Here is an 11525-nt window from a genome sequence, read left to right as displayed (position 1 = left end):
TTCCTATCCCCGCCCACCAGACTGTTGCCATGGAGACGATGGAACGAATACAAAGTTTCCCGGGATACCGCAGCATGTTACAGTTCAAAGCCGCTGCCTGCAGTGGCTACAGTTACTGTCCCACAGTGTATTGACTGAAGCCAATTCTGAGGCACTTTGAGGAGAGAGTGCATTGTTCCAAATGTAAGCGTTTATTTTATTTAAATGTTATTATTTTAAACGAATCGCTTCTTCCCCCACCCCCTCCCCCCCCAGCCCCCCCATGGCAACGACCAAGCCAACTTTCCTGGCGCAGCCGGCGGTGAAGTGTGTGCGGGTTTACCGCAACGGGGACCCTTTTTACGGCGGTAGAAAGTTCGTGATCAACGAGCGCCAGATCTCGACCTTTGAAGCTTTCCTGAAAGAGGTGACCAACGGTCTGGAGGCGCCATTCGGGGCTGTTCGTAACATTTACACCCCGCAGCAGGGCCACCGCGTCTACCAGCTGGAGGAGCTCGACACCGGCAAACAGTACGTGGCAGGAGGCAAGGAGAGGTTCAAAAAACTCGAGTGAGTGCAGCAACATGTTATGATTAATAATTATATACACATATGTAAACATAAATCAGTATAATTGTAGTTAAGTAGATATATTCGGATTCCTACATATATTTATCAATGCATCTAGTGAACGCACAGTATTCAGTGATTACGCGATTTTAAAAAACGAGCTGGGTTTGTAAATTGTTACGCAGCATGAATTCCTTTGGCAGTTTTTAGAAGTACACCCTGATTTATCCAACCTTCGATGCATTGCAGAAAAAAGGACCTGTTACTGACATCTATTAAAGTATAAAAGTCACATAAACAACAACATAATTAAGTGATGAACTTTATTCTGTTTGGTCACTGGATGCACAATTGCCGGAATCTTCAGACAATTCTCTCTTAATTAGACATCGGTATTAGAATTACAGGTAATTTTGAACGTTATTTCTTCAATGTGGCCTGATGGAAAAATTATATTTTTGTTTAGTTATGTTTTTTTTTTAAATTCCCAAATTCTCATCACCTTCCAATTACAGTGTACTCATCTCAAAGTTGCTAGATTCAAATTATCTGATCAATTAATTCCTAAAGCACTAAACTTCCACTTTGCTGTATTATTTACATTGTTTTATTCAATGCAAAATTAATTTTGGATATTCAGGAAATGCATTGTTGCAAATAACTTTTCATATTTATCCATGAATGCACTGTTTACACAATAAGAAACTTTTACTAGAAGCATTTTAGTTACAGAAGACTTGTTGCATGATTGATATCTTTCCTTCCCCTCCCGACTACTCTTGCCTTTCCTGCTTTGAAAGGTGTGGAGAGAATTATGCATGGACAAACCAGTCTCAGGGTTGTCCTTTTGTGGAATACCAACAATGGCATTATCCCCCATGTCTTTTAAAATACATTACAAAACAGAAACAGAAATACCTGGAAAAACTCAGCAGGTCTGGCAGCATCGGCGGAGAAGAGTACAGTTGACGTTTCGAGTCCTCATGACCCTTTAAAATACATTGTTAAGGGATTATCATCGATAATCGTGGTTAATCGTTGCTGCAAAATGGGATCAAATTCAGAATCAATTTCACTGCCAAAAAAGTTACATTTTCTTAGTGGTAAAACAAACGGATGCAATTAAAACAGATACCCATAACAGGTCCTATTTTTTGCAATGCATGGAAGTTTGAATAAATCACTGTGTACGTCTGAACACTGCCAAAGGATTTCATGCTGTGTAACTGTTTACAAAACCAACTCTCACAAAAATATTATTCTTAAAATTGTACATCTCTGCAATCATGTCAGTTATATCCTATAATTTATAAAATATGAAAAGCTATGACCTTTGACTGAATGGTGCATTTTTCTTTTCTTGGAAATGTTTTGAATGAAATCTCCTTGAGTAAATTTTCTTCAGGGCTGTATGAGACTGTAAACTAGATTTTTATAGAATCAAGTTATATACTCAAGTTGATGTGAAATGGTTTTAGCTTTGTATCAATGCAAACTGTGTAGTATAAATTAGATGTGAACCTATTGAAAGAGACAGTCTTGTCCTGCTTCCTTTTCAAATACACAGCAAGAGGTGAGAAGTAATTAAAAAAGAAACCCATAGAAGTGCCTTGAAATTTATAAAATTAATTTTTAGGCTCCGATTTTCACCATGGCGGAGAGCCTCCTTTTCCGATTTTCACCATGGCGGAGAGCCTCTTCTTTGTGGCAAATGTCCCTGAAATGGCTAGGAATTCTAAGTCCTACCCGCAAATATGGCATGTTCCATTATCACGGGTGCGGGAGTGGGATCGGACCATGGTTCGAACAAGCACAGTTTATGGAGGTCGCTGGCCACTTAAATCATCACCAAAGTGGGATTTTGGTAGGCCAGGAATGTGAAACCCCAAGTGTGCAGAGCAGACCAGGTAAGAGGAGATCAGTGTTTCATGGAACATAAACGGAAAATGCTGGAAAAACTCAGCAGGTCTGATAGCATCTGTGGAGAGAGAAACAGAGTTAATGCTTCGAGTCTGTATGACCCGGAGGGTCAACTGTTAGCATCTGTGGAGAGAGAGACAGAGTTGTCAGACCTGCTGAGTTTTTCCAGCATTTTCTGTTTTTGTTTCAGATTTCCAGCATCCGCAATATTTTGCTTTTATCTTAGAGAAGGTCATTGGAACCGTCAAAGGATACTAGGTGAGTTGGCATGGAGGGGGTAAGGGCAAAGGGTGGTTGGTGGGGGCATTGGTTGGCTCTGTTGGCATAGAGGCTATAAAGGGCCATGAGATGGGGGGGCATGGGGGTATTAAGAGCCAGGGGGTGAGCAGAGAGGCATGTGTTGGCAGAGGTGGTTTTTTTTAAAAAAAAAGTAATTCAGTACAGTGGCAGGCCTTCCACCCAGCCTGCCTCTGCACCCGGCAGCTTCCGTGCTCATCCTGGGTGTGGCCGACTTCTAATCCAGCCCGCCACCCGATACGGAAATCCCAAATGCAGGTGGCCATTTTTAAAGGTTGTGTTTGCAGGGTCAGGATTTCTCCCATCTCTGTGTCCCCAGTCTGGGAGTGAAAACCTGGGCATCTTAATGTAAGTAATAGCTGGCTGGCTGCCTTGGCTCCCATTAAGTTGCATTTTGATGTCATTGTGTGCAACTTGGCTCATGTAAGCATGTGCATGCCTATTTCATTTGGCCAGCAAGTAAAGTGAAGCTGGTAGCATAATGATGGTCTCATTATGATGAGATGGTACCTACAGTATGGTAATGCCTTAGGATGGATCACTGTAGCAGGGAACAACAGAAATATTTCTCACTGATCTTCCTGCACTCATTAACAACTAATCTTGCCAACCTCCTCCTGTTCTACCCAGAGAGCAGTGGAGGCTAGGTCAACGAATTTGTTTTAAGGCTGAGTCAGATAGATTCTTTATTGACCAGGGAGTCAAAACATGGGTTATACAGGAAAGGCCATATCAGATCAGCCATGATCATATTAAATGGTGGAGCAAGCTCGAGGAGCCAAATGGCCTACAGCTGCTCCGAATTCATATGTTTGTATATACCCACCACTGCCCCCTTGGCTTTGTGAGTTGAGCAACAATGACTACCCTGTCCACATTTTCCTCCAGAATGTGCTTCCACTTGCAAACAGGACCCTTCCTATTCACTGCCATATTGTGACAGAATGCATCACATCACAGAAATGAAACTTAGCTCACAGCTTGCAACACCTTTCCTTTTACTGGAACCCCCTGCTTGACTATATATTACACCATCTATCTCACCCACACTGCCATTATGGCATTATAGTCCTTCTCATCAAATCACATGTTAGTCTCTCCCCTACGCCTCTGGCGCCTAATCCTCCTTCCAGTGCCTTGACATGCTCCACACCTTTTGTCATTCCTTTAGAATTCTTGTTCCCTGCCAATCCCATCCCATGGTTCTCCCTGAGATAGCTTCCCTCCTTCAACAACTGTGGTGAGTGAGACCTCATCCTTCTCCTTATAGTCACAGGTGTCCTCTTCACCTTGCCAAATTGTGGCCTATTTATTATCATGGCACTGATTACACACAAGATCATCTCTGACAACTTCTTTTATTACTGATCACCCGTGTACCTCTATTTCCTTTCAACTTAATTTCTTTTGCATCTGTCACTTACAATTGTACTTTCAACTGCTTTGCTAACTGCCTTGACACCAACAAGTGCAAGGAGTTTGCGGACTTCTATCCCGTAGGGTTAAGATAATGCATTTAGTTGCCTCCGCTACTTCCCACCACTTTCCCCACCCCACCCTTCAGCTTCAGTTTAAAATTGTCATCCTCATGTTTAAGTCTCTTCATGTACTTTACATTCGCTGTCCTCCTGTGGATCGACAACTCCCCGGAACTCTTTCTGTTCCTCTGACTGTTTCTCTGCTTCCTTTATCCTCCTAACCCCCACACTTTGGAATTCTCATTCTAAGCCTTTCTGCCTTCCCATCACTCTCTCTTCCCTCAAAGACTCCCCTTAAAGGGTAACCAAGCATTTTGGCCACCCTTCCTAAATACCTCCTCCTTTGGCTTGGTATCCAATTTTAATTGATATCGTCTCTGTGAAGCATCTTATCTATGTTAAAGTTACAATTATCTCTGCAAATTGTTGGTCATTCATTAAGGCTCTTTTCTTTGTTTTTCCTTTATCCCTGGAAGCCCATTTACTTTTTTCTTCCTTGTGGCTCTTTGTTGGCAACTTTATTTTTAGTCATTCACTGGGATCTAGAGCTGGTATCACAGAACAGGGCGAATTGCAAACATGACTCTGACTTTTACGATATTATTACTGTAGTTCATTTTATTTACAAATGAACTTTACTCATCAATCTGAAGAAAACCAAGTAATCACAAATGTTCTTTTCAGCTATATTCAGATAGGAATAAAGAAGAAAAAGCCTCTGACAAAGGATGTCCAGGTAGGTCTCAAAAATCTTTTGCCATTTACTTTTGATACTTTTCACTTATCCCTGTAGGTTTTAGTCATATTGTTAAATAAATATTGTTGACTTACATTAAAAAAATTGGTCTAAGCATTTGCTGTAAAGTGTGTGATTCATTCAGTTTTTGTGAATTAAGTACACTTTTTTGTTGATAAAGCCCTTTATTATCATTTAATGACTCCTGCTGATATTTTACAAACAACTGGGACCAGAGCAACTATATACAAAACAAACATTGATTTATCTTAACAGCAGTCAATCTATATATTGCTGCAGAGGTTACAGAGACATGTTGACTTATAAAAGCTGTAACCTGAGGAGTGGTTGTAGCCTGTAACCAAGGAGCAAATATAAAACTGCAGGTAATGTTTTGTTGTGGCTGTACACTGTATAAACTCTTGATCTACAGGAGTGTGTAATTTTAATGATAGGAAAATTGGGACTGCTCCAGAGGATGTTGTAAAGTTTACCCCATGGAACTAATTAAGTGTAGACATACACATATATATAATATAAAATTAAACCCTTGGATAAGTAAAAGCAGAAAATCTACAGCAGATCTATCAGCAACTGAGTAAAGAGGGGGGTGAATGCTTGAAGTGATGACGCTTTCAGACCACGAACTTAACAGTCCCCTTCTTTTGAAGTACCTCTACCTGACACATTAACCTATTTGCAATATATTCTATTTTTATTTCCCCTAATCAAGGGTATAATCTTAAGTAATATTGGCTGGTCGAAACAAATCAAGAAAAATGAGAGCCAGGTTTGAGTGGACAGAAGTGGCAGAAAGAGTTCAGTGGAGGAATGTCTTCCAATTTGGATCCAAGAAAGACAAATCGGATTTTTGTTTATTGGTGAGAGACTAAGAACTGTGGAGGAGCAAAGGTATTTTGGTGCTTAGGTATGTAAGTCACAAAAAGCTAACGCAGACGTATATGACATAGTCAGAGATGCTAATGGAATGTTTGGCTTTATTTCAAGAAGGCTGGAAGAAAATATGTATTAGTTGTCTAGAGCTTTGGTCAGACAATATCTCAAGAAGGGCCGTGTAAGCGGTACAGTGCAAACTCACCAGAATGATACCACGGCTTAAAGGGTTAAATTATTAGGACATCTGGTTTGTATTTTCTTGAGCATAGTTGGTTGTGGGATGATCTAATTGGGGTGTTTAAAATGATTATGGGAATTTGATAAAGTAACCACAGAGGAACTATTTCATCAGGTGGCAGGGGTGAAAGTAACTTAAATTTCTTACTGGTACGGCCAGCTCACCATTCCCCCCCCCCCAACCCCACCCCATTCCTCCTCTCTCCTCCTGGGCCCAGAGCTCAGATTTGACACACCTCAACCTCATTGCTGGGACTGTAATCATCGCAATATCCTGTATCTAATTCCAGACTGGCAATTGCAGCCGCTCCGGATTGGCCGGCACCCTGGCTTTGGGAGACTGTTGCTAACAACATTTCCTGCTGAAATTAACAGCAGTTTCTGGGGACAGGAGTCTGCTCAGGATCTCACCGAACCCGCCAGCCAGGTTGGTTGAGATACTTTGCAACAACATACACCCAACTGTGTCCATGGTGATTTACAAACTTGTTACAATGCTATTAATCTAAAACCAGGAGAGGTTTGTTACGATTAACTGGCGATGTGCTTGCAAACCTGACGGGTCCCATTCCTGGGCTTTGTTGCTTTAATTTAATTGATTTACAGTTTAATACAATTCAGGCAGATTTCAGTCCGAATGGTTACAAATCAAATAATAATTGCCATTTCCTGTAGTCCCTGCTGACTGAGACTCCTGTTAATCTGACAGGTTTCCTGAGTAATTGGAAAAATCCAATAAACCTGCAGTGAGAATCAAAATTCATTCATACTGTAGTCTAATTTCAGTCAGTGTCGTCTGAATTTTTCCTAAGGTCAATGGTTATGAGTGGTTTCAAGTTCCATATTCTGACCCTGTGCTGTCTTAATTGGTATCAGACAGACCGTGAGGCTGGGGTGTTGAAAATTGACCTCAGTGCCACACGGTGGTATAGGGGGAAATGTTTCGGCCATTTTCTTGTTGGTATGCCAAAGCAGCTTATTTTCACCTCTGTCTGTTGGGGAATTCAGAACAAAGGAGCAGAGTCTTAAAATAAGAGCTCAGCCATTCATGAATGAAATCAGGAAACCCTTTTTTCACATAAAGGATGGTGGAATCTGGAATTCCCCTTCTTCCAAAAAGGCTTTGATGAAGAGTCTGATTGACAATTTGAAATTCTCATTACTAAGATTAATAGATTTTTACCACACATGGGTATCACGAGATTTGGAGCAAAGCCAGGTAATTAGAACTGAGTTACATATCATTCATGGTCAGATTGTGGGATGCAACAGGCTCAAGGGGCTGAATGCACATCTATTGTTCCATGTATTTGTTTGTTCTCTGTTTTGTAATTTTGTGTTATTGTCATGTAAATTGGGCTGGACTTTCACTGAGTTTGGATCATTTGGGGGCCCTTTAAAAATGACTCGATTCTGGGATTCCCAACCCCATTCCTGGGATAGTATCAATTATCCAGTTAATTTAAAGTATCAATAGCAGAAACTGTAAGCACTTAAAACCTCTTTATCCTGTGTAAATGCACATTGTGAAATTGAAGAAGAGATCAGAGAGCCAGAGCTGTCAATCGATAAATGTTTTCTCTGGGTTTCTGGTATTTCAACAGACTAATGGATTTCTGGGCTCTCAACCAAGCTTCATTATGCATTCTTGACTGAGACCCCAGACATCATTCCATTGTATGATTGATAGCTCTGGTACTCTGGTCTGTTCTGTCAATTTCCTAATGTTTATTTACACAAGATTGATGTTTCAAGTGCTTGCAGTTTCTGCTTTTGATACTTTAAAGGGTCTGGATGATTGACACTTTAATTAGCCTGTAGTAAAAAGGGTTTTTTTTTAAGTCTAAAGTTATCAATGATTTTTTAAAAATCCTACCATCACTATATGGTTCATTTCTTTCTATACAGTGTATAGTGGATCAGTGGGCATGAAAGTGCCATAGAGTGACATGTGGGGAATGAGGGGCCATAGGTGTTTGAGGGGTCATACTTTAGCATGGGGGGGGGGGGGCATGAGGGGCCATAGGGTTTGTTTGGGGGGAATACCTTGGCATGAGGGGCACTTAGGGGTGGGTGGGAGGCATATTTGGCATGGAGCATAAGGGGCTAAAGGGATTGTTTAGGGGTTATACCTTGCCATGGGGGATGAGGGGATATCGCGGTTGTTTGGGGGCTAACCTGGGCATGAGGTGGCATGAATGGAGGGTGAGTGGTGAGGGAAGGAGGGCCCTTCTATTTTTATTATGACTGGGACAAAGTCCCATAGCATCGAGATAGGCGTTTTAAATGGCCTGCCTCACACCTGGCAGTCCCTGTGGCTGCCCCTGGACCTTTTCCCGGGTTGACTGGCACAGATGCAGTCCGCACCACCTCCCCGGACAATGAAATCCTGTCCTTGTGGGCACTTTCACCCGAGGTAGGTGGACCAAGCTGGGAATTTTTCCAACTCCTGCTACCTGCCTCAAGGATGAAAATCCACCTATTACATGTAGATAAGAGAGGTTGAGCTTATTATGTCATAGAACTAAAAACTGAAAAATAATTACAGGAATAAGTGCCTTCATATTTAAATCCACGACACTTCAGTTCTATTTTTTGAGTGCTTGATTAGAGTTTTTAATAATTTACGTTTTCAAATTAAACTGGTGATTACCTCTTCAAACCACCCTCCTGACTTACAATTTGTATGTTTTAGAACAATTACTATCTGAGATATTAGCAAATTAATACGCAATGAGTTCTAAAGTTTAAACTGATTTTCATTTAGATTAATGCCTGTGTTAAAATAGTAAATGAAGGAATTTTGCGAGAATATGTTGTTATGATCTTGGTGGAGACCAGTAATTTAAAAAATTGAACTTCCAGTTATTAACTGAAAGAATTATGTCACAAGGTTTCAAGTTTGAAACAAAAAATGTTTTTTTGTGTGTGAGTTAAACAAATCAAGTACCACTGACTTAATACTATACTTGGTAAACACTTATTCTTTAAGCCCGAATATCTCAACAGGACACTCCCCATTCTTCTTTCTTTTCCACACAAGAGTTCCCCTGTACTTTACAGGATCTTGAAGGTTCCTTGAATTCTCCTGGTACCTAACCGTGGTGTTCCACAGCTCTCAGGAACTCAATTTGATTCTCTTCAATGTTCCTACTATTCTCTGAGGTATGACACTTCTTGGGGACATTCCAGTAGCATCCAGCTAGGTGACCCTTCAATTATCTTTAAGCACCTCACGATTGTGAACATCCCAGCTCAAGCATGGGCCCGCTTGTTTTCTTGCTCAGTGATTTTGAAATTGGACAACACTCTATGATTCTGATGGCCCTTTTTGCTTCTGGCTTACAGCTTCTGGCAGATTCTCTCTCTCTGCTTCTTAAAGTTGCTCCCAGGTCCCAACTGCAGGTTTCTGTCTCTGCCTTTTTTCCAAGCTGTTCCAGCTCCAGAGGTAAACTACCTATTTCCTTTGAAAAGTTACACAGAAAACTCAAAACCTACCCCCGTGGCAACGTGACACACCTGGGATGTCCCAGAAAGAGATATCAACAAGCTAACTTCACCTTGTCATTTGGGAATCCTGGGGCCCTTATGAATAATTTAAACCCCTTTTGAGGACATCTGTAGACATCTCATCTCTACCAAGAAGCTCGGGAAAGTGGCATCCATTATTTAATGTTTTCCCACCCTGACCTTTATTAAATGAATGCAGTCCACCCTTTGAATGGCAATTACTTCATGTCTGTTTACCACCTTCGCACCAGGGGATTTTATTTATCTTACATTTAACAATTCAATCCCCAAACTAAAAAGTTATACTCCTAAAACACATGAATGATGAAATTAGGCATTTTTGCAATCATGTTAAGTGTTCATTCACTTAAAGTGCAAACAGTTACTTCTAGCCTTATAACTTACTGCTACTTTAAATACCACCATCACCAAGTTACTAATGTGAATCGGCATACATATTGCAACAGACAACAGAGGCCCTGTTCCCTAAAATATATTACATTTTCAGGCAGATTGTTTTTTAAAAGCTTCTGGCAAAGAAATCCGTGGTCTTTTGTTGTAACATTGCTGTTCTAGCTATCCAAGAGTAAATCTATTTTATGATGCATGTTGTAGAAAGAGTCTATTCATTTTGCAGAGATGTATAATGATGACCTTGCTTACTAAGTTTCCATTTTAATATATCCAAGCCTACAAATACAACTTGCAGTTATATAGCACTTTTAACATATTGAAACATCCCAAGGTGCTTCACAGGAACATAATAAAATAAAGCATGGCACATAGCCACATAAGGAGATATTAGGTCAGATGACCAGAAGCTTGGTCAAAGAGTTAGGTTTTAATGAGTGTGTTAAATGAGGAAAGTGAGGTGGAGAGGTGTATGGATGGAATTCCAGAGCTTCAGCCTTAGCATATGCAGGCATGGCCACAAGTGGTGGATATATTATAATTGCGAATGCACAAGAGGCTAGAAGTGGAAGAATTCGGATATCTTGGAGATTTATGGGGCTAGAGGAGATTATGCAGATAAGGAGGGGCAAGGCCATGGAGGGATTTGAAAACAATGATGAGAATTTAAGTCAAGACTTTGGCCAGAATTTTCCCTGAATTACAATAAGTACGGTGGCGGGCGTGAAAATAGAAGTTTCTCCCACCAGCCACAAGGGCAGGTTTTTGCACCATATAGCCTGCTTCCTGCCTGTGAAGATGGATGTTATCTTTTTTGATATTTTTGGGTGGTATTCTGTACAGAAGGTTGTGTGTGTGTGTGTGTCCGTGATTAATTAAACAGGGGGAAGGTTAGCAAAGACAACTTGCCTGTGGGAACTGAGGGATGAAAAGTAAAGGTGCTCGATGCATGCATTTGTAATGAGAGGCTATGGTGAAATTGGAATTACAAGTAAATAAGTTGGGTTTTAAAATTTGCATTGGGTGATAGGTAAGGACTTGACTTTATAGCTGCTAAGTTTCAAAGGGAGTTTAAGGGACTTTTACAACTTACAAGGGTTTCATAAGTAAACCAGAGAAGGTTATTAAATTTTATTTGACCTGAAAGTGGAGGCAATAGGAAAATATGAAAGATTTTTATATTTTGGAAAAGTTGAGATCAAAGACGTGCTTAGGACAATAGAGTTCAGGATGAAAGAGGAAAACTATATTTAAGGGTGATGTTTAGTTGGATTGAAGTGGCTGCGTGGGAGAGATGTCCTGAGACCAGCTCTGTGCTGAGAAAAGTTGTGAATTTGAAGCAGCCATCCAGTTTCAAGCCAGAGAAGCCTTTGTTTTCAGAAAGCAGTCTGTTTCTGAACTTCCTTTGGATTTCCACAGCAGAGTGAAAGAGAGTGCGAAGTTGTGTGGTATACTTTATTAAAGTAGTAGCACTTTTTGCCTTTGGCACT

The 11525-nt window shown here is 40.7% G+C and overlaps 1 protein-coding gene across 1 annotated transcript in view; it reads left to right on the top strand.

Moving 5' to 3' along the window:
- The first annotated feature begins 262 nt into the window (after positions 1-262).
- LOC121276066 (doublecortin domain-containing protein 2-like) overlaps positions 263-11525 on the top strand; it is a 233006-nt gene continuing 221743 nt past the window's right edge. The window contains exons 1-2 of the mRNA XM_041184006.1: positions 263-549; positions 4929-4980. Of these exons, the coding sequence (XP_041039940.1) occupies positions 263-549; positions 4929-4980 (339 nt within the window). The remainder of the gene's footprint in view (positions 550-4928; positions 4981-11525) is intronic.

This window comes from Carcharodon carcharias, chromosome 3, assembly GCF_017639515.1.
Source record: "Carcharodon carcharias isolate sCarCar2 chromosome 3, sCarCar2.pri, whole genome shotgun sequence".
NCBI classification, from domain to species: domain Eukaryota; kingdom Metazoa; phylum Chordata; class Chondrichthyes; order Lamniformes; family Lamnidae; genus Carcharodon; species Carcharodon carcharias.
The sequence above is the reverse complement of the archived record's forward strand: the minus strand, read 5'-3'. Positions and strand labels throughout refer to the sequence as shown.